The sequence below is a fragment of the Panicum hallii genome, chromosome 5 (genome assembly GCF_002211085.1).
Source record: "Panicum hallii strain FIL2 chromosome 5, PHallii_v3.1, whole genome shotgun sequence".
Classification (NCBI taxonomy): domain Eukaryota; kingdom Viridiplantae; phylum Streptophyta; class Magnoliopsida; order Poales; family Poaceae; genus Panicum; species Panicum hallii.
The window spans coordinates 16,179,111-16,206,987 of NC_038046.1; the positions used below are offsets into that span (position 1 = coordinate 16,179,111).

The 27,877-nt window shown below is 47.5% G+C and overlaps 3 protein-coding genes across 3 annotated transcripts; 1 reads left to right on the top strand and 2 right to left on the bottom strand.

Moving 5' to 3' along the window:
- Positions 1-10,867: 10,867 nt before the first annotated feature.
- LOC112894107 (chlorophyll a-b binding protein of LHCII type 1-like) lies at positions 10,868-11,993 on the bottom strand. The gene has a single exon (XM_025961715.1). It carries the CDS (start codon positions 11,909-11,911, stop codon positions 11,117-11,119), a length of 795 nt encoding a protein of 264 aa, XP_025817500.1. The 5' UTR covers positions 11,912-11,993; the 3' UTR covers positions 10,868-11,116.
- A 7,924-nt stretch (positions 11,994-19,917) lies between these two features.
- Positions 19,918-22,761, top strand: LOC112892193 (thiamine phosphate phosphatase-like protein). The gene is made up of 4 exons (XM_025959319.1): positions 19,918-20,470; positions 20,555-20,676; positions 20,780-20,981; positions 21,307-22,761. Exons 1-4 carry the CDS (start codon positions 20,201-20,203, stop codon positions 21,661-21,663), a joined length of 951 nt encoding a protein of 316 aa, XP_025815104.1. The 5' UTR covers positions 19,918-20,200; the 3' UTR covers positions 21,664-22,761.
- A 1,696-nt stretch (positions 22,762-24,457) lies between these two features.
- On the bottom strand, positions 24,458-27,714 carry LOC112892192. Its single transcript, XM_025959318.1, has 5 exons — positions 26,809-27,714; positions 26,662-26,714; positions 25,623-25,783; positions 25,403-25,551; positions 24,458-25,309 (listed from the first exon to the last, which is right to left on the bottom strand). The coding sequence occupies exons 1-5, from the start codon at positions 27,572-27,574 to the stop codon at positions 24,867-24,869; spliced, it is 1,572 nt and encodes a 523-aa protein (XP_025815103.1). The 5' UTR covers positions 27,575-27,714; the 3' UTR covers positions 24,458-24,866.
- Positions 27,715-27,877: the final 163 nt, after the last annotated feature.

Consider the following 27,877-nt stretch of genomic DNA (forward strand, 5'->3'; position numbering starts at 1 on the left):
TCCCAACAAAGCCATTACCCACCTTAGCTAGACCTGACTAGCCACCACGGGATCCATCAAGGGGTCATTCGACCTATCTCCGAGGTTTAACCAGGGCATAAGTCACACAGAGCTTATCCCTTCTCCTTGATCACCCGTTGCTCTCAGCTCTCCTGATGGCTACCAGACTAACTAGTGGGATTTATGCTAAGCCTTTGCCCATACAACGGTCAAGTGGTTTGCACGACAGGAAGCTAGGTGAGATGACACATCAACTCGGTCCTTAGGGGTGACAAGATGGATATCTCCCTTCCTCGCTCAACCACACAGGTACGAGCACACCAACGGCAATTCACACAGAAATGCCATCCATCCCGTCTAACTCGTCTTTCAAAACCACATTTTATCCCTTCCCACACACACACATTTTCTTTATAAAACCAGGTGGTCAAGGTATGGCTATCACAAACAAGGGTGGCTATCCTACCGTGTTTTCAGCAAGCAAAACCATGCAATTTTATAAAACAGGCCACTGGGTTGTGTTTATAAAAACTAGGACAGAAACATGCATCAAAGGGCGGGATTGAACTTGCCATCGTCAAGTCCTTGCGGGAGGTCCTGATCGAAGCACTGTCCCTCGGGTTCGGGGTCGCAGAACTGGTCCTCGTTTGCTTGATCACACTCGGGAACTTCCTCATTCACTCCGTGTCCTACGACGCAAACAAACAGGCACACAATCAAGCGAAAGAACTAAAAACTTTTATCGTTAAGCTTGAATCGGAAATAATTTAGTTATGGAGATAGGGTTAATATTTTTGGGTGGTTTCTTAATGGCATGGTCGGAACTATACTAAAAAGGGCGTGGTAAAGTTTCGGGTCGATCGGAGGTCGTTTGGCGCATAAAATGACGAGGTAAAGGGGGGTTCAGGGGTTAAACCAGGGTCTGGGGCTTATTCGTTTTTATCCGGAAAGAGTAAGGACCTATTCGTGAATCCTAGAAATACTCGGGGGTGTCGGGTATATTTAGGTTTACGTAATGGAGGGGTTTGGTTTGAAATGCTAGAAACAGTAGGGTCTTTTTAGCAAAAAGGGAGTAAATAAGAGAGGGGGGGGTTCTTTTGGGGTAATACAGGAAAAGGGGGGGGCCTTGGGCAAAATTGCCCTTCTCCTTCCTCTCCCCCGTGCAGAACAGAGGAGGGGGAAAGGGGTCGCCGGCGGCGGCCAAATCCGGCCGGCCTGGGGCTCGATGGCGGCCCGGGGGTGAGGGAAAAGGGAGGGGGAGGCAAGGGGACTTGATTCCCCTACTCACTTTGGCTCGGGACGCGGCGAGGGCGCGGGGCGACGGAGGGCAGCGGGCGGCGGCAGTGCGGGGTGCGGCGGCGGCGCTGGGCTTGGGAAGGCGGAGGGCTGGGCGTGCGGTGGCGGTCGTGGGGGTGCCGGGGTGCCCCTCGGCCCTATTTATAGGCGCTCGAGGCGGTGGAGGGGCGGGGCCGTGCGGTGGCCGGCCACCGAGCTGGCGGACGCCATTAGTGGCGTTCGGCCGCTCACGGCTGTCGTGGTGCGGCGGTGGCGAGGGCGCCGAGGTGTCGTACGTGGGGGCTGTGCTGGCACAGAGGTAGAGAAGCGACGGCGCGCGCGGCGGGGCGGAGTGCCAGCGGCGGGCGGCGCGGCACGCGCGGAACAGAGCGCGCGCGTGTGCGCACGGCGCGGCGAGGCGCGGGCCAGGGCGAGGTGCGAGCGATGGACGGCGCGGCGCGGCGCACGGCCACGCGTTGCGCGTGCGCGTGCGTCGCGGCGCGGCCGGGCAGAGCAGGCGCACAGCCGGCCAGTGCTCGGGCGCGCGGCAGGGGAAAAAGAGGAGAGGGAGAAGGGAGGAGGAGGAAAGAAGAAAGAAGGAAGGAAAAAGGAAAAAGGGAAGAAGGAAAGAAAGAGAGAGAGAGAGAGATTGGAAAAAAATGGGAGAGAGAGAAAGGGGAAAAGGAGAGGGGCGCGTCGGCGCCGATCGCGGCGGCGACCGCGGCCGGTCGGCCACGCGCGCGCGTTATTCGCGCGCTGCGCGAGGGGAAAGAATCGCGCCGGCACAGATTGCGGAAAACGGTCGCGCGCGGTCGGTGCGGGATGGGGCAGCGATCAGGTTCGGTGTCGGTCAGAAGGGGTTAGGGCTAGGGTCCTGATGACGAACAGTTTTTAAACGAAGCATTCTAGCGCGTGATTTAATTTGGTGAATTTTCAGGGCGTCACACGGACCGTCCGCCCATGATGGGGAGACTGTCCGCACCACAGCCAAGGCTCACCGGCAAGTTCGTCGGTGGCGATTCTGGCCACGGTTTAGGGTGGGGTTTGTTTCTAAAGGTTCGTGAGAGTGTGGCGAGTCTATTTTGCAAGCTAAAACTCGCATGCATTATAACTACAAAGTTCTAGGTCATCAATGGTGATTGTGCTCTAAAGGGGTTTCATGGCTTCCAAACCTAGAGCAATGGGGATAAATCGGGGAGGGGATGAGCTCAGCGGCGACGAGTGGTACACCGGCAAGGGCTGCAAGATGGTGGAGGAGGTTTGGTGAAGCTCGAGCTCGTCCTTCTTGCTTAAAGCTTAAGGAAGAGGAAGAAGATGGAGGGAGAAGTTTGGGGAAGTTCCTAGCTCCAAGGAAGAAGATGATGTCGAGGGGGTGTAGCTCGTCGGCGTCGATCTCCGGCATCCTCCGGCGAAGCTCCAGCGAGGTGGAAGGCTTCAATGGTGGGGGAGAAGATGAAGCTACTCCATGGCTTGGGGCTAGAGAGAGAGTGGAGTTTGAGTGAGTGGGGAAGGAGAGAGAGAAGGAGGTGCTTTGGACAAAGAGGAGCTCGGGCTAACGCGTGGGGCCCGTGGGGGGTACATGGCGTCAAAGTTCTGCGTACTTGACACGCATTAGGGAGGCACTAGCGGACCGTTCGCGAGTGTGGTGTGGACCGTCCAGGGTGTTGATGTGGCAAAGACTTAACTCGGTGACGTTGACCTCTGTCAGTCGTGCTGATAAACTGAGGATAGTCCGCCCTGTAGGGTCAGACCGTCCGCCTCTATAATTTTGAAAGAACTTAGCCCTGTAGTTTTATCACCCCTAAGTGCAATCTAATCATGGTTAATGCTTGATGATGCATATGATGACATGATTATCCTTTTAATTAGCCTAGGGCTGTTACATATTGCATCTAAGCATGTAAGAAGACCTAGAGAAGTTGATGCTAGAAACTTTTTCATTTTATTTGTCAGTGAAGAAACTGGGAAAATACTTCTCATTTGAAGCTAAAAACGAGCCCACCCTCCAAGGTTACCACCTGGTTTCCCTTTGCATTCTGTAGTAGCAAAATGTAAGGTCACATCCATCAAGACTCATCTTCTCCTACCACACAAGTGACATTGCTGATCATCCTTGATCCATGCAGCTGAAGAGCGAAGGGAATGCTGCGGTGGCCTCGTCGCGCCATGCCCTGCTATGAAGAAACTCCGGGGCATCATACAGATCAGAGCCTTCTTCAGGGGCCTGTATTTCCTCACCTTGGAATGGCCGTAACGAATCTTAGCCGACCGATAGGAATATCGCTAGCTCCAGATGTCTCCTCCGGAGAGGCACCCGCAGACTTGCAACAGTTAACTAACTACACGATGCACTACAATCGGAAATGGCATCGGGGAATGTTCCAGAAGCGAAGGCGGCTCTGGTGCCGTACGTGCTTCCTGAGTAGGCGAGGCCCGAGCGGCGGCGTTGAGACTTGGAGCGTTTCGTGGCGTCAGTGGATGGCATTCGCGCCTTGACAGACATCGGACAGTGTCCAAGGCTCCAAGCATATGAGGTGTGTGCAGGGTCCAACGCCGGGCTGTTTGGCGCTCATGTGCGAGCGCCAAGTGCAACATTACAGCAACTACACCCGATGCAACACCAACCATGGTTTTCCTACCCCGCGTGGCGCATGTCAAACATGCACTTGCAATCCTGCACGCCGTTGAAGGAGCGCTGTCCTGCAAAGCCCTACCCTACCCGCCATGTAACATACTCCTTCCATCCTAAAATAAATATTCTTAACATATAATAAGATCTATCTAACTAAAGCAATCCAAGATGCCAAGAAAAAATCATATGGACAAACGTAAGGAGCCAATTAAAAGCTTAGTAGATAGTAATTTTCTAGTTCCAATGCATATGTATTTATTGAGGATATAGAGAATCTAATAAATGATGTGATTTTCAATCACAATTACTATAAGTAATTAAAGTAATTAGAGGTAATGATGTCAATTCTCATGATTAGTAACATATCTGAAATTTTTTAAAATAACAATTTTTTGGACAGAGGCACGAGTGGTGTGAGCGTGGGTTGGGAGTCACACTTCCACTTCATGCACAATGTATTTAATTTTTTTTTGAACAATACGCATTGTATTTAATTGCTAGGTCATCAAAGTGAAAGTGTCACTGCATGCTAGAGAGGAGATAATATTTGAGCTCCTCAAGTATCTAGGGGGCAGCACCAAAGTCCTTGCTTGAAGCTACTTCGAATTACGCATAACCAGACAATATTCGGTGGGTGTGGCCTGATTCTGTCCATCGTCACTGGATTGTTTGGTATCAACATCGATGGGATACCTGGAGCTGAGAACACTCCGTATGATTTTGCATTGTTCGCTGGACTTCTATACTTAGTAGGATTTCTGTTGATTATTATCAGGATCGTCTATTTGGTGTTTCAAAAACCAATCAGTGATCATCAAGTTCAGGTGCAACAGACAAGCTGATAAGACCAAGATTGTTGAATGGAGTAGTTTTTTCCCCAATAGGATAGGAATAGTTCTAAGTCTCTACAGCTTTAGTTTTTTTCTTCTCCTCTCTCCCTCATTGGAAAAAAATTCTCTACAGCGCGCTGCAGTACCAAGCCGCTGCCGCCCCTCACATTTTATGAACGCAGGTCCACGAGCAAAAACAGCCCACGGCGCGCTCGATCGGCTGGGACTCAACGCGCTCGGCTCGGCTCTGCTATCTCTCGCGGACGGCAGGAGTCACGACGTGGGTTAGTTTTGGATTGTTCCGATAATTACGTTATGCAAAAGGGAAAACGGAAAACGCGGCACTGCTTGCGATCCTTGCCGCCACCGCTGCCGACTAGCGATCCTTGCCACACCGCCGCTGCCGATCCTTGCCGCGCCACCGCCGTTCCGGTGTTGCGTCCTTGCCGTCTCCTATCCTCAAGGTTCATGTCTCGCACGTTGGATCTTGTGTTGCTTCATCTCGTCTCCTCTCCTCAAGGTTCGCATCTCATACATGCACAGCTGTTGTACAAACACCTTACCGGCGTGAGTCGATATGGAGGAAGGAGGGCATGAGAGCAGCGCACCACGTGAGGACATGGCAAGCCAGATCACAGTCCCTGTTGCGTACGAGAACTCCGCAATTTTTAGGGACAGTGGAACCAACGATCAGCCGATAACACAAGTAAAATATTCTATGATTATTCATTACATATGTTCTAATTGCTATCGATCTGTGTGACTGTATTTTTTTATAATAGATTATTAATAAAGATGGACCAGCTGTGAATGTTTCTAAAGTCGGAATGTCTTTTACGTCTGAGACTGATGCCTATGAGATGTACAACATCTATGCTGGTACAGTTGGGTTCAGCATCAGAAAGAGTGATTTAAAGCGTCGAGCAGATAAAACTATATATTCCAGAGTGTTAGTTTGCAGCAGCTAAGGACATGCAGAAGCAAGTTCATCACATGCCAGTACAAGGACGGGTTGCAAAGCTCTTATTAAATTTGGTGTCAGCAGAGAGGGGGTTTCGACAGTGGAAAAGGTTGAACTTGATCACAATCATGTGTTAGCCACACCAAAAAAGAAGCACATGTTGAGGTCCCAACGAAATGTTATAGATGCAGACAAACAACTCATTGCTCAAATACGAGAAGTTGGGATGAAGCCAACACAAGTGTATGAGTTTCATGAAGCAGTTTTATGGTGGGGCTGACAAAGTTCCCTTCTTAAGGATGGATTGCAATAATATGATTGGCCGCGAGCGGAACAAGTACTTAGAATCCAATGATGCACAAATATTGTTGGAATACTTAAAGAACAAGCACATAGAGGATCCTGCATTTTTTTATGCCATGCAAATTGATAAGCAAGATGGAAGGATAGCCAATTTCTTTTGGACCGATGGTCAGTCTATTATGGACTATGCATGCTTTGGTGATGCAGTGTCATTTGACACCACATTTCAAACAAATAAGTTTGAGATGCCTTTTGCTCCACTCCTTGGAACCAACCATCACAAGCAAACAACAATGTTTAATGAAACTATTGAATCATTTGTTTGGCTGTTTCAAACTTTTTTGACAGCAATGTCAGGCAAGCAGCCAAGCACAATTTTTACTGACCAAGATGCAGCCATGGCAGGAGCAATTGCTTATGTATTTCCAAATACAAGTCATCGACTTTGTTTGTGGCATATTTATTTGAATGCAATTAAATATCTTAGTCATGTAATTCATAAGCATCCTGAGTTTCTATATGGTTTTAAAAGATGTGTCTATGAAGATAGATCAGAGGAGTATTTCACAAAGATGTGGAATGAGTTGTTGAGTAGATATGACCTTCAAGAGAACTCATGGCTGCTAAAACTGTACGATTTGAGGGAAAAATGGGCTGCTGTTTATCGTAGCTCTTTTACTGCTGATATGACAACAACTCAAAGGAGTGAAGGTATGAATAATGTCTTTAAAAAAGATTTCGTAGGAAACTCGGTCTTTCTGAACTCTTTATCGAATGTGACAAGGTTTCTACTTCTCTACGTGAAAATGAGTTGGATGAAGATTTTAAAACACTTACAAAGATCCCAATTACTTGTGTCCTAAATTTGCCTTTGTTCAAGTCTGTTGTTGAATCATATACTAGGAGGATGTATAAAGAGTTTCAGACAGAATTTACAAAACAACATGAGTATTCCTGTAAAATGTTAGAGACTGAGGGATCAACATCGACATTCATGGTTACACATATGCATTCTGATTATGGAGCAACAGTTGTATTCAACATTGCAGATATGACAATTTCATGCTCTTGCAGAAAGTTTGAATCTATAGGTATGTACCCTAATTTCAAGATAGAATTGCGGTTGTAATATATATTGCTGATCACTATCTTCCATATCTTTTAGGTATATTATGCAAGCATGCTTTCAAAGTATTTAATAAGAATGATATTTTCATTTTACCATCTCAATATATTCTAAGCAGATGGACAAAATATGCAAAAAGAGGGAATTATGTTGAGAAGAAAGGAAGGGAGAATTTGAATTTGAAAGCACGTGCTGCACGTATCTCTCGAAAGGCAACATCCCTTGCATTAAAGTGTTCGGCATCAGAACCACTTCTTGATGATTTGGAGAGGTCATTAGACAAGTGGGAAGTGGGGGCTGATCATTCACTAAACAAGATGCGAGAAAATGAAGCTCTTTTTAATTGTTTCAAATGACCATGTTGTAGACTTAGAAAATAGTCAAATATCATTTAGAGTTCCTCATGTAGTAAAAGGTCCCAAAAGTAAACGAGCAAAGAATGTTGTGGAAAAGAAGACAAGGAAGAAAAAGAAAAATTGTGAAGAGGAAGGTAATGCTTTATTCATGTACTGAATTTTTTATTACCAACTCATATTTTTTAATTGTTGCAAATATATTTCAGATGTCGTAGGAGAAGAAACAAGGAACACTAGTGACAATAGTGGTGGCAATGCGGCAGTACCAAATACCTCTAGCAATATCTTGATCAACTTTCCGACCACTGCGTCTAATTTGATGCAAGGAGGATATACAAGTCTTTTGCATGGTCTTGATCAAAATGCCTCAGCTGCACGGAAATTACAATTTGATGCAGGAGCAAATGATACAACATTTGAAGAATATGACAGCTTAGTTATTGAAAATGTGACAGCCATACATGTTACTGAATAAATTGTGTATGATACATCGTACATTTGTTCTTTCATATCGACATATTTGTGTTACTATTTTACAAACATACAAACTCCTGTACTACACTCTTGGATGTTGCAACACAATTTATTTGCTCAGCTACATCTTCCCTGAGCAATGCATACACAATTTGCTAGACCATTGCTATTATTCCGGTATCCATCTTTTCTCAGCCTTTTCCATCAGCTCTCTACTACTCTTCCAAAAATCCAGACATTTAAAATACAACACTTCATCTGTGATCCTGACGACGACTTCTCCTCCTAGTAATTACAGTAGCTGAAATAAAGTAGTTGCCGCTGGACCTAAACATAACGAGAACACAACCATTGACGATGTACGCTGCAATAGGAGCGGCCACATCGATGTTGCTGCTCAGACATTTCGTCGAGCAGTTGGTAAGCGTGTTGTTGCTGCTGCCTCTGGGCATGGAGGACGAGGCTGTAGCCACTGCAGCAGCACCGGCGGGGTGAGGACGGACGCTTTGCTGACTGCCGAGTTGAGCGTGATGGAGAGTGGACGTGTCGTTGTGCACGTGCCGAGATCAAGGTGGTGTTGCGCGTCGGCGTCGAGGCGGAGGCAGCGAGCAGGGAAACAGCAAGGCGGCGGGGGCAGGGGCAGCGGCGGCGGCTGGGGCAGGGGTGTGCTGGAAAAGGGAGAGGCGACAGGGCGGGGACGGGGGCAGGTGCGAGCAGGGAAACCGGCAGGCAGCGGCGGCAGCGCAGAAACCAGGTGCGGTGGCTTGAGGGAGAAAAACGAGAGGCTGCGACGGCTTAGTCTCCACGGAGCCGCGGAGAAAATTGCCTACCAGCCGAGGAGTCTAGGTCCAGCCGATTCTATCACGTGGGCCTGCACAATCGAAGACGTGAGGGGCGGCAGCGGCGAGGAGTCTGCAGCACGCTGTAGGCGATTTTTTTTCCCCTCATCGGTCGTAAAGATCTTTCTTTGGATATTCTCTTTTGTAATCACCTATGTAATTTGTTTCTTTGCCGTAGTTTTCCTTAAAAAAATTCAGGTTGGAAAGTTGGAGCTCCAGCACGAGGCCTAGACACACGCCAAGGTCAGTGAAGGGGTCTTAAGGAGTGATTTGCCTCTGAGAGCTCCTGAACTCATTTACGATAAAGGTGATTTACTATTTCATGACTCCTCAATGAAAGTGTGTTTGGTTATATGGACTAAGTTTAGTCCTTATGATTCGATGCTAATTAGAAGGAATAAATATGAGGTAATTATAAAACTAATTACACAGATGGATGCTAATTCGCGAGATGAATCTATTAAGCCTAATTAATCCATCATAGCACATGTTTACTCTAGCATCACATTATCAAATCATAAACTAATTATGCTTAATAGATTTGTCTCGCAAATTAGCCTTCATCTGTGCAATTAGTTTTATAATCAGTCTATATTTAATACTCATAATTAGTAACCAAACATTCGATGTAACAGAGACTAAAGTCTAGTCGTGGAACCAAACACCCTCTTAGAATACATTGTTCCTAAAAGCGGTACCGTGGACAATGTGTAAACTTTGTTATAAAATAGAAACTAATCACAGTTTTTGTACCATCTTGCATTGAGAAATCGTTCAGTTTGCATTTTTTTTTAAAAAAAAGAATCAGGCGTAATATACTGCTCTTTTTTTCCGAGTGATTTATTGCATCTAGGCATGTAAGAAGACCCAGAGGTTGATGCTAGAAACTTTTGCATTTTATTTGTCAGTGAAGAAACTGGGAAGATACTTCTCATTTGAAACTAAAAACGATCCCACCCTCCAAGGTTACCACCTGGTTTCCCTTTGCACCCTGTAGTAGCAAAATGTAAGGCCACATCCATCAAGAGGCTCATCTTCTCCCACCACACAAGTGACATCGCTGATCATCCTTGATCTGTGGAACTGAAGAGCGAAGGGAATGCGGTGGCCTCGTCGCGCCATGCCCAGCTCTGAAGAAATCCCGGGGCGTCACATAGATCAGAGCCTTCTTCAGGGGCCTGTGATAAGTAAGATATTTCCTCACCTTGGAATGGCCGCAACGTCTTAGCATTGGCGTTCCTGCTACTTAGCTTTGAGCTATCGTTCTCATGATCAGGTGCCATTCACATGGGCAGAGAGGTCGATGTAATTGTAGGTTTCTCTTGTCGTTCACGTGACAAGTGAGATCGATGTAATTGTTAGAACTAGTGCCACAAGTTGCAATAAGTCAGATGGTGTGACTGATAGACGTATCTGTGGAAGTGGATATATACATGCTCCTCGTCTCTGAATTTTCAGGTGTAGTGTAGTCTCTTCAGGCAGAGACAGTTTCAGGTTCAGACTTAAGGCTCATTCACAATTCAGTTTTCGTCTTTCGGATGCATGGGTTTTGAGTCTTATGTAGATCTTTTTCACAGGCCATCACATGATTTTGGCTCCATTTGTCGTTGTCACCACTCAGCACTCACCAATTCTTGCAATCACAACTTTTTCCCCTGACAGCTGCACCTGCCTCCTAACATTTCAGAAAGGTTGTTTTTTTTTCTTCTTCTGGTCCTTGGGACCAAAGTAGTGCCTAAATAGGTGTACAAATTTTATTTCCTCCCTAGTTATAATTTGGTGGTAGGACTAGGAGTACCTCTTAATGATCGTAAAAAGGCTTTTTTTTTCCTGGAAAGGCAGTTAGCGATCATCAGGATGAAGATACTTGGTTTGAGTACCAAATTTTCATTACTGGAGTGCCAATCCGCCACGGTGAAGTACTGCTATCCGGCTGCCGCGACAGCCAAACGAAAGCATGGAAGGGAAAACGATTCCCTGTATTACTTTCAATCTTCATTATAAGCTAGGACTTGCTCGTTGAACTCTACACTTCATCAGAAAGACTACTGAATCGTCGGCACAAAGGTAATAATTTAGATACAGATTTAGAGATTACTTTATTTTGCCAAAAATTTACAACGCGGTGCGCATATTTCATCGATCCGGTCCAGCGCATGCGTACAAATACACTACTACTCGTACAACAAACCTGCTTGTGATCCCAGGTTCCCTTCACAAATACTTGTGTACACCCTGCAGTAGCAGATTAGCAGTACATACGAATACGTACGTCTACGGCACACGCGACCCCCCCAGTCGCTTCACCTAGCGAGCTCGCTCACTTGCCGGGGACGAAGTTGGTGGCGTAGGCCCAGGCGTTGTTGTTGACGGGGTCGGCGAGGTGGTCGGCGAGGTTCTCGAGCGGGCCCTTGCCGGTGACGATGGCCTGCACGAAGAAGCCGAACATGGAGAACATGGCGAGGCGGCCGTTCTTGATCTCCTTCACCTTGAGCTCCGCGAAGGCCTCCGGGTCGTCGGCGAGCCCCAGCGGGTCGAAGCTCCCCCCTGGGTACAGCGGGTCCACCACCTCCCCGAGCGGGCCGCCGGCGACGCGGTACCCCTCGACGGCGCCCATGAGCACCACCTGGCACGCCCAGATGGCCAGGATGCTCTGCGCGTGGACCAGGCTCGGGTTGCCCAGGTAGTCCAGCCCGCCCTCGCTGAAGATCTGGGACCCCGCCTTGAACCACACCGCCTCGCCGAACTTGACGCCATTGCGGGCGAGGAGCTCCGGGAACACGCACCCTAGCGCGCCGAGCATGGCCCAGCGGCAGTGGATCACCTCCAGCTCCCGGTTCTTGGCGAAGGTCTCCGGGTCGGCGGACAGCCCGGCGGTGTCCCAGCCGTAGTCGCCGGGGAACTCGCCGGTCAGGTAGCTCGGGGGCTCGCCGGAGAGCGGGCCCAGGTACAGGACGCGGTCGGGCCCGTACCAGGGGCTGCCGGACGCCGCCGGCTTCGGCTTCGCCGCGGTCTTGCGCATCGTGATGCGGCCCTCGCCGAACACGTCCCTGGAGCTGGCCGCCGGCTTGCCGACGAGCGCGCGGGAGGAGAGGGCCATGGTGGCGGCGGCCATGTCGATCAGATCACTCGTCTTACTGCGCTGCTCTGCTCTGTGACTCTGTTTGTCTGTGGCTCGGTGTGATGATTCTGTCGGAACACGGGAGCTGCTTTTATACAGTCGGATTGGATAGGAGGCCATCTTTCGCTGGGCTGGGATTGGCCGGCCGGTCCTTGCTGGGATGGCTTGGCGGCTGACGTGGCGCACGGCGGGGCCCAGTGGCCTATCACACAGGAATCCTGGGGTGTGCCACGTAGGAATGGGCAGAACTAATCAGGAACTGCCACTTGGCATTGTGGAGAAAAAGAGTTGGATGAGATAGGCTTGGTGTTGTCATCACGTGCTTCTTGCTAATTGTTAAAAGCAATCAATGAAGTGTCCGGTGTTTGATTGATACCAACGGGTGGCTCTGCGGATCTGCGGACATGTGTGTGCCTTTCTGGTTGAACCGTATGAACAAGGGGTATTTGTAAAAAAAAAATTGCATGGTTCGGTGAAATCACCTTGGGAGAGGATTATCTCAACAAGCCCGGAAGCAAAAATTCACCTAGAACAAAAAATTAAGACAAACTACCAAACTACGAGGAGCATTATTTGCCTTCAATAAACTTGTGTAGAATACTTGTATTTTACATGGTTGTGCCTTGCGCCCTCGCGTGTACGAGGTGATATGAGTATGATGATGTGCTGAATTTGTACGCATAAATACTGTGTCATCATGAAGGAGCACTATGGTCTTGAGGATAAAACCATGTTATTATTTCTAAAGGATAAGAAAAAAACGGAGCCTATGTAAGGTTCTTGCTCAACACTTCTAAACAGCAGTCCATAGCTACACATAGATTGTGATGCAGTGCAGGCTTGTTTGTTTGGTAGGCTGGTTAGGACCCTTAGCCGGGCTTGCATAGTGCATTTTGGCCCGGTTTGGCCCGGTACAGCATGCACTATTGGAAACGCAATCGAGCTGTGTTCTCCGGTAATGCATCCTGCATTGCTCTCCGGCTAGCAAATTTTGGTGGACCCCAGTTGGCCAGCCGAATCTTCTCACCGCCGGTACTCACTCGCCATGGAGGAAGCGCTCCTGGCGTAGCCGGCGGCGGCCGCGAGGATGGAGGCTCGCTCGCGCACTGCGGCACCACGTGGTCGACGGCCGGTATAGAGGGAGAGCCGATGGAGGTTCGACGGGGTAACTTCACCTTCACCTTGTGCAAGGTCACTGATAGCCAACCAACCAAACATGAGCTAGCTAGTACGAGCTTATCCATACCGGTGAACCAAACAACAACATATTGTATAGCTGAAGCCAGGCTTAGACTAGTCTGGCTTAGATCATAAGCCTGGCTAGACTAGCAATAGCAACCAATCACACCCATACAGAATGGAGCTGCGCCCACTGGCATTGTAATGAGAGCTAATGGGCTAATGCTCCGTCCCTGTGCAAGTTACCTAGCCCAGTTTAAATCCGTCAATTCAAAAAGCTCGAAAAATTATGGGCCCAATTCTGCCCTCTATATCCTTCTCCTTCTTCCATTTGACTAAAGCAAAGCTTCTCCTTCCGTCTATATCTTGATACCAATTTGGCTATGCAAGATGGCAAACTTTTTCCGTATCGCTCAGTTCCCGTCAGTTTGGCAATTTTCTTATGAGCGTAGTATTAACAGAAAATAATCTTTGGTTACCATGTTTAACTCACGTTAGAGAGGAAGAAAATGCTGCAATGTTGTTTCGGAGGTGAAAGGTACGGAAACACGGGCTAGGGTCCCGGGCGATATAGGGTTTGTTTAGATGGTAGCCCACACCTGCCAGTCGGGCTGGGCATTCGGTTCTAACTGAACCGATCGGTTTGGTTGGTCAGTTCTTTTGAAAATTCGGTTCCCAAAAAATAGGAGCCAATCGGTTGAACCGATGAATTTCGGTTTCGGTTCTTTGGGTTTGGTTCCGGTCCTAACCGAGGGAACTGAAATTTTTCAGAATGCACAAACAGCCCAATCAACAAATTTCAGGAGCATTTCAACCGAATTTTCATGCAGTCAACATGGATAATTCAAACAACAATGGAGCATAAAACAACGGTTGAACACATAAATGTATAGTTCTCTCAAATTCAAAGGAAAACAAGCTAAAATCACCAACAGTTGGCAAGGAAGCAACAGCATTACAGCAAGCAGTCAGGCTCAAGCACCACGTTCAGATCCAGCCGTCCAGCAAGGCAGCAAGCCAGCAACGGCAAACAACATTACATTACAGCAAGGTATGAAGGCAGCAAGCCAGCGACAGCATTACAGGCTACAGCAAGGCAGCAAGCACCATGTGTCCATGTCCAGCAACAGCAAGGCAGCAAGCAGTCCACAAGTCCACACTCCACAAGCCTGAAACATTATTTGCAAACTGAAACAAGTAAGACAAAATAGAATTTATGACGAGTATATGACTAGAAGAAATGATATACATTTATTTAGCTCATATGATCATTTATCTTTAGACGAGTTCTTGTTTTTGATTTCCTTTGAGGATTTGCTTGGCTTGGAGGACTTGCTTGGCTAAGAGCCAATGTTGATGGATGTAACCATCTTTTTTTTGCTGCCTTGGATTTGTGACTTGGCAGCATGTGCATCAACAATGGCTTAGTCCTTGAATTCTTGAATAATTTCTGAAAATAGAAATAACAAACAAATGATGCATTAAATAATTTTTTATTGTTGAAAAGAGCAAATAAATGGTACAAGTACAATAAATAGTTACCTTCTTCTAGTTTGATCAACTCTTCTGTATCTCACAAAATATAGTCAGTCATAGTCTTATAGATGAGTAGCACTTACACTACAGGATGAAATTGATGTAGCCCTTGTGGACAAGAGTACAAGACGAGAAGGGGAGAAGGAAAAGTGCCCATGGGCGCCTACGTCGGTCAGGGGCGCTGGCCGTGTGGCGGGCGCTGGGCTGCCGTGGTCGGGGATTCGACCACTCGGGGGCGCTGTGTGGCGGTGGGGGCTAGATGAAGGAATTTTGATGTTGCCTAGAGGGGATGAGTGGGCTTTTCTGCAAATTACAACACTTAAAACAGTTTTCAGCTTTCAGCACCACAGACCGGTCAGACCGGTAAGTCCGGTCAGACCGGTCCAAAACAAAAAGCACACAAAAATCAGAGATACTTCCCTCAACCTTTAGCACAAACCAAACTTGATGTACTGCTTCTATGGATGCTTTCTAATGTTTCCAATAAGTCATTGCACACAGGGCAAGCACAACCAAGTAGATCCATGCGGAATTAAATAAGGAAGTGCTAGAGAGTAAAGTGGTAAGACAAATCAAAGTAGACACAAGGATTTGTTTTCCGAAGTTCGGATTCACCGCTATGAACCCTACATCTCCGTTGAGAAACTCGTTGGGCTTGAGTCTCTTTCAACTTGTTCCCTTGAGCTCGGTCTATTTCAAATGCTCCTCATTTCCACTAGATGTGATCTTTTCCCTAGCGGAGGCTAGATCCAACCTTCACAAACTTGCTGCTGCTCACCACAAGCTCGGGAGCTAGCCGGCGACGCTTAGCCATCTATGAGGCTTCACCTCCAAGAGTAACAAATGCTTCACGAGTTGTCCTGATGTGAACCACAAGTGCTCAAGCTATGGAATGCTCTCTAGTGCTCTCACACACCCAATCTCTCAACCCAAGTCAAGGATTTGCAACCAAGTTAGCGCAACTCACAAAGAGAGATTGGGGAGAGCTTGTTGGCCAGAAAGAAAGCTTAGGGAAGCTAAGGAATGCAAAAGAACCAGCAACCCACGAAAGAGAGAGCTAAGGGGTATAAATACCCAACTTCTTAAAAAACTAGCCGTTGATCTGTCAGAGCCCAACCGATCAAACCGGTGTGACTGACCGGTCAGACCGGATTTCAAACTCTACTAGCCGTTGGTGCTCGGACCGGTCAGACCGGTGTGAGCCAGAGCAGAAACACTTCCAAGATAGAGAGCTTCACTTGGTGGACTAACCCAAAACTTGGTCGACCAGGTTGCTCATAGTCAGTAACCAAGGATTTTTCTTAAGGATTCTCACTTGGATAAACCTATGAGAACTTTTATTGTCAATCAACCAACGTTGCATCCCTCTTGATAGTACGGCATACCGATACTCAAGATCAAATATAAAATCGTATTCAACCGCTTGAGCTTGAATTACTTTGTTCTTGCCATACTTTATCTTTCTTAAACTTGGGACTTTCAACATTGCTTATCATCTTGAGCACTTCCAACTTGAGTTAGTGACTTAGAGACTTCCATGATCGATATTTCTTGCGTTGATCTCTAAGCCACTTGACCATATGATCTCATAATGATTTGATGCTTCACATTGCTTTGCTCTCAAAAGCTTGACTTGATGCCTCAAGATCCTTCAAGTACTAGCTACTTCACCCTAACAAAGATCTCATGATCCAAGCCATCGCTTGACCATACCTTGCTTAGTTCCTCGTGCATAGTCACTTGCTTGATCCCTTCGTCTTATCTTATCTTCTTTGAGCTTGGCTTTGTTTGACCATCAACAATGTATATCCTATTTTAAATCCATGTCTTCATATACTCATCTTTTATTTGCAATCACTCATATTTAGCAAGCTATTTTTTATGATACCAAGCCATAGATAGAAACCACCATAGATATTCAAAATCATTTGTTTCTATTTTCCATTGCATGTTGCTTGTCCTTTCTCAATATATTCCTTTATTTGATTGCATAACACATGAGCCAATACCATGAATTGATTCACAAATAAATTCCTGCTCAACAACTCTTTAACAAACACGTTAGTCCTTTAATCATTTTGTCATTTAATTCACCAAAACCCATTAGGAGCCTAGATGCACTTTCACCGGGGGCGTAGGCGGGGGCGAGCGCTGGGCGGCGGCGGGGGCGGCAGCGGCCGGTGGGGTGGATGGCTCGGGGTCCTGGCACCCTGGCGGGATGCAGAGGAGCGGCTGGGACTGGGAACGACAGCGTGATAGGGGCGGGGGTGTGGCCCGTGTGGGTTCACCCCTAGGGTTTGAGTGTGTGGCCACTGGCCAGTGCCCAGTTGGGTCGGTGCTCCATTGCGCTCAGTGAGTTAATGGGTTGAATGTTTATTAGTCTCTGTTCTCTCGATTAACCGAGAACCGAACCGAATTAACTGAGTAAATTCGATTCCTGAGAAACAGGAACCGAATTTCTCAGTTCCGGTTCTCGGTTCTTTCGGTTCGGTGTTGCCCAGAGCGACCTACCATGCCAAAAGTTGGTCGTTGACCTTCGGCAAGGGCTGCGTTTCGACTGAGGTCATGCTTAGGCTTGCCTAGGGTTGCATGCTCGGATTCAGTTCATTTTTCGACCAATGAGTGTCCAATTCCGGGACGGCCGATTTGGTCACCAAAATTTGGCCGGCCACTGGTTTGGCAGGGCAGTTTACGGGTCGCACCCACAGACAATGATGCAGTTAACTCTCATAGACTCATGGTCAATCCCACGGACCAAATGGTGCATGAAAATTTCCTCTTAAACCATGTCTTATATCTTCTTTTTTAACAAAACACGGTACATATACACGAACACATTGACTCGTACACACACCATATCCCTATGCCTTGCCTATTCATGGGATGGGAATTTAATTGCTCGTTGCAGTTGCTTGCTTAGATCGTTACCACACCTCCTAAAAGAATGGGTTGGAAGATTTTTAAATTGATGAAGTCACCACAAACATTTTAATGTAGCTGGGCACATCACCTCAATTACTTGGATAAAAAAAGATACGAGCACCCATCACCTACCATTGAAGAATATATAGCAACATTAGTTTTTTCAACAAACTAAACTAATACGAGCACCCATATTAGATCTAGGACTTGAACTTAGCTACATAAGTTCCACCATATAAAAACCTAACCAACTAAATTACGCTCGGTCGCCTGTCTTAAATGTTCATTCCAAACAAAATGTTGGGACTAAAAAACAATCTTACATACTAATTTCCTCGGTTAACACCCCTAATTTTTATACTGCTTTCGTCGCTTGCCAAATTCAACGTTGCACGGTTATATACATGACCACATGTGACAAACAAAGTCTCAAATCCCAACTAAATTTATAAATAGATTTCTACTTACGTGGTAACGGGGACAAACGTACGTTAACGAATCATGTTGACCTAATTTATTATCCTACTTTTCTAAAAAAAGAAAGACAAACCTTCTAGTATAAAAAACTAATATATGTGCATTATTGCAGCACAAAACTTTCCTCACCTTTGATCTTTTCTACTTCCGGTGGACTTGCCGTCACCTTTCTCTCTAGCAGCGCACGAGGATATGATCCACTTTGGAGTTGCTTAATACTAAACATGAGCCACGGAGGCACGCATATTCAAATGAACGACAATCGTTCATACATGATCATTGCCCCTTGTCTCCACCTGCAAAATTGTAGGAGGACATATACATGATCATTGTACTCTTGACAGCTTAACAGAATTATTTTTCACTCAAAAAGATAAAGCTTGGAGGACCCTTTTTTATTTATCCAACTTTATTTTTTGTCAACGAGACACACATAAGAAAAGGAAGTCGAGATTTGTATTTTTTTTAGAAAAAGGATTAGTCTCTGGTGCTGTGCCATATGCTATCTTAGAGCATCTCCAGTAATGACCCTCAAATCAGACCTCTACTTATTGAATAAGAGCTCTCTCTATTTTTTTGAGAGCTAATTTTTTAAGCTCAACTCCAACAGTAGTCTCTAAATATCATTCTCTTCTTTTAATCTAGAGGGTGGATCTATTTATCAGTGGATAGGAAGCTTGTTAGAGACACTCCAAGAATAGAAGGTGGAGAAAGAGATTTGGAGACCTTCCCAAAATGACAGCTTTAGTAAAAAGTCTGCTGAAGTGTGTTTTTTTATTCCATCTTCCAAATTTAAGATGTGGATTTATTTAGAAAGTTGGCCGGACTTGCTCTTGCCGGTCAATCTTACGAGCATACAGTTCCTTCACGAGCACAGCCTGCCTTGTCCACCCACCCACCCATCCATCCACCAATCCCCATTATTCTTGTGAGCCAAAAGTGGAAGACACTGCATGGCAGCCATACACGAGTGCTATTTGTTAGCCTGCACTTATCCGATAAGCATGATACATGTTCCATCAGAATAGAGAAAAAAAAGATAAGCATGGTTCATGGATAGATTTCAGACCAACTGGTTGACGCTTGGCTCTCCGGCCGTCAGAAAAAAATCGTGGATGGTTTTGGCTTGGTTTGGCGTGGCTGAAAGATGCACGGAAGCAGTGAACGGCTAGCAAGATCAAGGTGTCTGCCGGCAAGGCGCACAAGTGTGGTGCGGGTGACGCGTGATGCAACTAGCAGGCCTGTAACTGGCCTGGGCCTCTGATGAAGGACAGGGTGCCACTACTCCCCAGCAAACATGGCGCTTCCCACGAACTGGTGAACCCATTTGTTCCTGTCAGCCATCATGGTTACCAATTGAATTGAAACTTCGACGCTTTGGTGTGAAGCCCTGATGCATACCTGAACGTTGTGAGTTGTGACACCACACGGCACAATGTGCGACACAGGAGGGAGGCAAGGCCTGTGTGGAAAACACAGATTTTTTTCTTCTTCTTCTTCTTCAGCTAGTAGGAATTTTTCAGGAGGAAAAGCTGAGAAATTCAGCTAACTGTAAGGTAGCCAGTGTGTACATGGAATCGGATTGTATGCTGATATGAATAAAAACCGAAAGGAACTAAAAGAATCGATGGCGGCGCAGGCACGTTGAGTAGCTGTTACGAATGGCAGCAACGGTCGATTGCGTAATGGGGATACACTGGTCGATGGAAGGATATACATGAAACGGCAGCAGGATGGCCTAAAGTTCAGAGATCTCGATCCGGAGTTGACAGAGGAAGGGAAGAAATTATTTGGATTGGATGGTGAACCAACTGGTTCAAGAAAACATCCAAGCTAAGGTCTGAAGATTGCTTCCAGGTTCCAGCTGCTCAGTTGAGGCTTCATCCACAGCGCCCCCAATCGAGCGTCTTCTCTCGTACCGGTTGTTTCATTTGGCATGCAATTCAGCTACGCCTGTGGTGTAATGGAGTTAATTCTAATCCTAGTTCTAATCCCATAGCAAGACCTGGGGAAAGAAGGAAAGAGAAAAATAAAAGAGCACAACGCTCAAAGCAAAACTGAAACGCAAACACCAAAAAGCGTCACGTGTGGGCGAGGACGCGACGCGCAAACCCAACAAGTCAGCGACCCGCCAGGTGGGTGCCTGCCTGGCTATATAAACCAGAGGAGATGACCGAGGAGACAGCGCCACCCAACCCGCCGCCCACGGCGCACAATAGAAGACGCGTCCCACCGGAGAACCGGAAGAGCTGTCCCTACCCCCTTGCCATCCGCCGCCCGCCGCCGATGGCGTCCGCGCCCGCCCCCGGCGTGGTGGTGGTGTTCGACTTCGACCGCACCATCATCGACTGGGACAGCGACGACTGGGTCATCACCAAGCTCGGCGCCGCCGACGCCTTCCGGCGCCTGCGCCCCACCATGCATTGGAACCCGCTCATGGTACACGTCTCCCCATCCGCTGATCCTCGCATCGATTGGGCAGACGAATGATGCCCGCCGCCTCCGCTGCTTCTCCTTCTCCAGGACAGGATGATGGCGGAGCTGCACGCGCGGGGGAAGACGGCGGAGGACATCCGCGACTGCCTCAGGAGCGCGCCACTCGATGCGCACGTCATTTCCGCAATCAAGACGGCGGCAGCGTTAGGGTACGCCGCCCTCCCCGCCCCACCCATGCCCATGAGTTCCTGACTCGCGCTGTAGCATTTTGCCGTTTGGGATTGATCCTTGGCGCTGCTGCTGCTGCTGCAGGTGCGACCTGAAGGTGGTCAGCGACGCTAACACCTTCTTCATCGAGACCGTCCTGGCGCACCACGGCGTGCTCGGCTGCTTCTCCGAGATCAGCACGAACCCGGCGCGCGTCGACGCCGACGGCAGGCTCAGGATCTCGCCGTTCCACGACTCCGCGGCCACGCCCCACGGTTGCAGCCTGTGCCCTGAGAACATGTGCAAGGTACGGACGGTAGGGCATCGGATCAGTTCAGATGTTCAATGCCAGTTTTCCAATCCTTCACTCACCGCACGTGGGCAGCGGAGAGAGCAGACAAAAGAAACAGCAAGATCTATACAGAAATGAATCACTACAAATATTAGTACTGTAGGATAATGATGTGCTCTGCAATCTGAATCTCAGAATTTTAGGCATAGTATAGTATTCTTCAGCAATTTAATAGCTTTCTTTCTCCTAAACACTCTGTACATTGTTCATACCAGGATGTGTAAACAACAAGTATCAATGATAGTTTTGCGTAAACTAAAAAGTTGCTTACCATATGCAGGGGAAGATAATTGAGAAGATCCAGGCGATGGCCAGCACCAAGAACCAGCATTTCATCTACATCGGTGATGGGAAGGGAGATTACTGCCCCTCCCTTAAGCTGGGTGAAGGCGACTATGTCATGCCAAAGGAGAACTATCCCCTGTGGAAACTCATCTGCAGCAACAAGCAGCTTCTTAAGGCTGAAGTTCATCCATGGAATAGTGGTGAGGAACTGGAAAAGACTCTACTTAAGTTGGTCAACAAGATGATCACCCCACCTGCACAAGTGTCTTCATTTGATTGCAGCAAATATGAAATGAGCAAACCAGCATCCACTGAAGTAGGCCACCATCAGGCCCTCCGTGTGCCACACTGATCAGTGATCGATTCTTAGTTTGCAACTACAGGCATGAGTGCCTGATTATTTCCGTACGCCTCCACTGATATAAGTCGTCAGTCTGCATTATTGATAGAAGTAACATGGCATCGGAAAATATTAATCAAAACTGAATTGCTAGTGAAGCAGGTAACTATGTATCCAAGTTTCCAGATCCGAAATTCAGTATATTAAGCTTCTTAAATAAAAGATAAAACAGTCGAGAGAGTAACACACGGTGTATATGTCCTACAAAACAGGTGATATTTTCAGTGGTAATAATTCAGGAGTTTACCTTTACTGTTTCTGTTCATCAGTACACAGAACCACCCATATGTTGAATTTTCTTCTGGTCTGACCTTGTCTGTGTGGACACCATAAGAGCCCACCAGTAGATTTTGGATTGCAGGAATAAAATGTACAGCTGAACAGGTGGAAACACATGAAGAAATTTTTTTATATTTTTGAGCATCCGTTTTGCACCAAGAACACATGCACAACCATTTTTCAATCCAGCTAACCCTGGTTCCTTCTTTACTTCCATGACCTGGCAGTTTCCATGTGTCCTGCAAGCTCCTGTAATTTTCCTCCATATGGCTGAATCTGCTATCAATTTCATCTGATCAGTAAGCGATTCAGCCTCAGGAAGTTTTCCAGACTTCACAGAATATCAACCACACAAGCAGAGTTCCATGGCAGGGGTAACTCTATAGACAGTTAGACACTACTACTCAACTGTATAAAGTAGTTCCTCGATTTGCCAAATTTCCCTGCACAAGTACAAGCGACAGAAAACCTACAAATGAGAATTCCGATCATATGGGGTCTCTTCCCCTCATCTATTAACTGTTGGAAAGCCTCCAGTGGCTTGCATCCATGACCACTATTAGAACTTAGAACAACCAAAGATGGCCGCATTCCATGCAACTTCGTCAATCATCAATTGTTGACTCGGAAAAATAGCATCTCAGCATCTGTTAGGCTCTCACACCACATGCATGTCAACTAAAGCATTGGAATATTTGAATTGTTCCGAACGAATTTGACTGCCTATTAATGCAGTTGGAGCCTGCAGGCTAAGGATGCCAAATCAGTGCAGAAACTTAAGGAGATTACTTGTGTGATGCCAGTTTGTTTACTTGCAATGTTGAACGGAAGCATTCTATCGTCTTTTATGTTTACAACTCTAGCATACCCTGAAAGTATCACTGTCCATGAGAACACATATGTTTCTTTCAGTCGATCAAATACCAGTAGTTAACTTGTGAGGCACCCAGATTCTGCACAAATGTCAACAAACATTTTCGTAATGTCAGAATCTCTTTGCAACCCGCTTTCCAGAACACATACATGAATCTTGTCTCCATATCTCAAATCCATCAAGCTAGTGCAACAACTCAAAATGCCTAAATAATTGTATCTGTGAGCTGAAAAAAAACTTCAAAATTACCTGCTTGAAACTCTTCAAAGCTTACTCACAGTTCCTTCCAACATATACAATCCAGAGATAAGTGTGCTCCAAGAAAAATGTCAGTCTGCATAAGATCAAGAGTACTGCACCTAGAACAGCACCAACTTTCACATTAAATCTACTATTCACAAGAGCATCACTCAAGGAACTCTCTTGATCACCAAAGCATGAGCAACCTGAGTTTCATGCGACCGTTTGGTCTTCAGAATAGTAGGTAAATCAATGCTTACTTATCGCATTGTGGGACTCCACATGCTCCTTGAAAATGAGTACGCCATCTCTTTCCAGCATGACCATGAATGCTTCTTGAAAATGAGCATGACCATGCCCACCATCGCTCTCCATCATGATCATGACCATGCTGTGTTTCAATCAAGCAGTTAACTCCCAACAGCATCACTTTCCAGCCCCTCTGACAAGGGCATTCCATGACACGTCACAGTTGGCACCGCGAAGGCCAGAAACGTCCGCCTCCCAAGTCCCCACGGCTCATGTAACTGTGTAGGCCTCGATCAAGGAGGAACAAACACATTGGTCATGCAAAATCCTGTAGCAGATTTAGCACATCACCATGCACCTGCCTTGTAAACTCTAGGCCAAGCATAGCCGTATAGGCCTTGACCACCTCCACAAGCGCAAACCCGTTGCGTGCCCCTCATTCCTGTGATCATCCGGACAAACAGGCTCAGAGCCGCGTGGGCGACGCCGGCCACGCCCCCGTGCGGCATTCCATCGAACGCCCTCCGGGCGTCGGCCAGGCCGCGCAGTAAAAGGAATGTCGGTGTTGAGCAGGAGCAGCGAGTCGTGAAGGACGTGTAGGGCTGCAGCCCGCATGGAAGTGTCGGAGCGCGCGGCGGGTGGCTCAGACCTGCAGCGCCGCGGCCCGGACCGGAGCTCCTCCGCGTGGGCGTGGGAATCGGCGCTCCGGCGCGCATCGCCGTGGGTCGGTGGAGAGGGAATCAGGAATGCACTGTGAGGCGAGCTGGAGGGGAGAGGAGGTAGAGTAGCCGACGGTGAGGCGGGCCGGCGGTGGCGTGGATCGTGGACTGCGAGAGGGGGAACAGAGAGAAGCCATGGATTTGGTCGCTGCAAACCCCGAAACGACAACGATGCCCCGCGCGTCACAGAGAAAGCGTCCTCTGGAGGAAACGCCTCTTGTGCTAGGAGACGTAAATGGAAAAACCGCTTCCACCTGCATGAAGTCTAGGAGACCAGTTGCTTTCAGTTGCACACGAAACATGATTTGATAGTATGCAAATTGATGCAACTATTGTATAACATGTCACAGAAAAAGGGAAATGGACTCAAATGGGCTCATTCGAATTTCACATAAGGCAACACAAAAGCCATGATATACTGGTTGAAGATTTCACTGGTGCCAAGTGGTTCCGTGGGTAACATTAAAGTACACATCTAATACAGACTTGAAGCAAATCTACATTTTGAGCACATTACAAAGAACACGATATATAGCATAAAGCACACATCATGCGCCAAGTCAAGTACTCAGGTCAGCTAACATGTTACTACTATATCCGAAAGCCTAGCCGGAGACAGGACCCTCTGTTGCTGATTATTATCCTAGAACATAAACTGAACAGGGTAACTGCACGACATCATTAAGAAGCGGCATCCAAAACAACATGGTCCAGGCTCTGAAGAGGCACTTGTCCAAGAAACTCTCTAAAGCAACTCTCCCAAGTAAGCATTAGCAGGTGATCTCGTTCTATCATCAGTCTGATTCTTGCATCTCATCATCAGACTGCGGGTTCTCTACCTCACTACCGCTGCTCATGCCATTGTTCGCTGACGAGAAGTAGTCCTTGACTGAGTTGTCTTCTACCTTGTACTTCACAAACTTCACAGCAGCAGCATCTTCATTTCCACAGCCCTTCCTCTTCCGCATGCCGTTAGTCTCCACCTTCATCAACTGAGCAGCAGCCATAAAAGCATTACCTGAGGTCTCCATCCCCACAGCTTCTTCATCCTCGCTGCCTTTGGTGTCCATAACCTCCCCACCACTCTGTTTATCAATGAAGAAAAGGTCTGCGTCTGAATGACCCATCCTGTTCCCATAGCCATTCTTGACCTCATCATAAATAAGCCTCCCCTTAACCCAAGAACTGCTATCTCCAAACACTTTGAGCCCCTTATCTTCAAGGTCAACAAGCCACTCTGCGAAAAGAAAACATATACAGTTCTACTTGAGTACACTCCACAAGACATGATACTTGAAAATCAATGAGGTCATATCATATATGCACGTACGGAGAAGAGCTTGGGGAGTATTGGCAATTGGTCTGTTGAGTGCACCAAAGCCAGCTTGACAAGTAGCCCACTTGATGAGGTAATTGGGAACGTTGGAGGTCAAGAAGGCGTTGACAAATGACATTGCTCTCCCTTGATCACCTTTCCTCCTATCAGAAGAAATGAAATGAGAAGATTTTTCCAACACCTGCTAAGTTTTGGTTACAGTAATCCTTATCACCTGGCATCATTGACCGCATCAAGAGTGATAATCAATCTCGACAAATTTATAGGCAAGAGGTCAGCTTGATCAACTCCAGAAACATTGTTAATGAAAGAATAATCCACCAAGATCAGAGCATCATAAAGGACATCTCTCACCAAAATTTCATCATCAGCACTCTGAGTAACCAGAAAGCAAATGCAACACAAATTAGATGACTCAAGAAACTTGATAATGCCGCTGACACAACTCACTGTCAATATATGTAGAACCCCTAGCCTGCTTTCTGAATGATACTTCTAGATTCTAAAGAATAAAAATTGAAGACATAATCAACTACTCAGGGAAACCAAATAATAAAGTAAACTAATTCAACCAGTCTGACAACTTTATGCAAAAGATAACGCCCAGTGATGAAATTCATAAGTAGAGAACTAACATGGCTTGCAATAATGAACACTACAACCAAGGACAATTGGGCATACAACCCCTATTTTGCCAGTTCCACACAAAATAGCATAATAATGATCTGAAATAAAAGTGCATACTAAGACAAACCGCAGATCAGACTTCAACCTGCTTGCATATCACAAAGATGAGATGCAACTCCATCCCATGTCACGCTCCATGCGGTGTTGAGAGCAAAATGTTATACTAACACCAGCTTTGCGAAACACAATACCCATATACTGTTCTGCTCTCCTCTTTAGTTTCCACAAATTAAGAAAGACCCCTGAGTCCAAGCACAATCGATGTACAAGGCAACAAGTTGCACAGTTCTTATGTTACAAAGGTAATCCATGCTAAATAACTAGTTTACAGAACAGGTAATGAAAAAGCATGATCATGACTCATGTTTCTTAATTCATGAAATGAGTTTACTAAGCTATTTGCCATGTTTTTTATGGTCCATACAGCTACCACATATGTATTGTGAATGCTTCATTACTACCTATAACTTTGATAATAAGTAGCCAATTCATGATAATCCTAGCTTGCTAAGACATCAGCTACAAATACAACATCCACAATTGCTCATTAGTCAAGAAAAACGTACCAGTAGTGAGTAAACAGGCAGCGGAGATTTCAAGAGCATGTTCAGCAGGACACCTGTTAAATCCATGGGCAAGGACACCAACACAATCTTGAGTCACTACAACTGATTCTAGAAGGAGCAATAAAAGCATGGTCATCATCCACTCACCAAAAAAGTGCTGGTTCTGGAAGACCGGGATGGAGCTGACCACCCAGATCCTGAGCTCCTTCTGCAGCTCAGCGCGAGATACACCTGTTGCATTCTGCACCTTGAGGCAGAGCCTGAGCAGGAACGCCTCAGCCACCACCACCCCGGCGAGGTACTCAACGCTGCAGCCTTCCTTCATCAGCTCTTGCCTGGCCTCCTCCCCGGCGAGCGGGAACAGCACCTGGAACGGGCATCTGTCCCTCGAGTGCCGCACGCTCCACACCTTGACGAGCTCCCCAAAGGCAGGCAGCAGGCTCCCGGCGTCGGTTCTGGCCCCATCAGCCGAGGCGGCGGCTGGGCGGCTGCTGCAGATGCTGATGTAGCTGAGCACGGCCTCGACGAGGGCCTCGGTCTCCCTGCGCGTCTTGTCGGAGTGGAAAAGCTCGGAGACGACGGGGGCCAGCAGCGCGAGCGGCTTGGCGGCGCCGGGCGAGGAGGCAGCGAAGGCAGAGAGGAGCTGCAGAAGGGAGCGGAGGTCGTCGGGGCGGTCGTGGAAGGAGAGCGCGGAGAAGAACCAGACGGCCTCCAGCGGTGGGTCCGGGTACGCGCTGAGGACCCGGGAGAAGACGCGGTGAAAGTTGGTGAGGTCGGCGGCGCCGGGGGCCGGGGCGGCGGAGACGGCGGCGAGGAAGCCCGAGGCGGAGTCGCGGAGGAGGGACTCGAGGCTGCTGAAGCAGAGGGCGGTGCCCATGGAGGGGAAGTCCACCACGAGGGGGCCGGCGGCCATGGCGCGGCGGGGGGCGAGGCGAATTGGCTCGAATCGGGGACGGGGGTGACGAAACCCTAACCCTAGGTTCGAGAGAAGTGGGGGGTTTCGGGGAGGTCGAGGGGGGAGGGGAAGGGGTTTGGGTTCAAAATGGTCGGGGGTGGGGGGTGCGTCGGAGCTGCGGCCGTGGGCGGTTTTTGAAGACGGGAGGGGCGGGCGTGGTGACACTGACTACTGGAGCCCGGTGGTCAGTGACTGAAGAGGAGCTACCGGAGATGGCTGGCTCGGTTGGGTTGGGCCTGATATGGGTTTCAGGCCCAGTTC

Bases quoted from the DNA above. Each gene is read 5' to 3' on its own strand.
- LOC112894107 (XM_025961715.1), bottom strand. From the start codon at position 11,911: ATGGCCGCCGCCACCATGGCCCTCTCCTCCCGCGCGCTCGTCGGCAAG.
- LOC112892193 (XM_025959319.1), top strand. From the start codon at position 20,201: ATGACCGAGGAGACAGCGCCACCCAACCCGCCGCCCACGGCGCACAAT. The intron at 20,677-20,779 runs GTACGCCGCCCT...CTGCTGCTGCAG, and splicing joins AAGACGGCGGCAGCGTTAGG to GTGCGACCTGAAGGTGGTCA. The intron at 20,982-21,306 runs GTACGGACGGTA...TACCATATGCAG, and splicing joins GCCCTGAGAACATGTGCAAG to GGGAAGATAATTGAGAAGAT.
- LOC112892192 (XM_025959318.1), bottom strand. From the start codon at position 27,574: ATGGCCGCCGGCCCCCTCGTGGTGGACTTCCCCTCCATGGGCACCGCC. The intron at 25,552-25,622 runs GTGATAAGGATT...TTCTTCTGATAG, and splicing joins GATGCGGTCAATGATGCCAG to GAGGAAAGGTGATCAAGGGA. The intron at 25,310-25,402 runs GTACGTGCATAT...TTCTTTTCGCAG, and splicing joins TACTCCCCAAGCTCTTCTCC to AGTGGCTTGTTGACCTTGAA.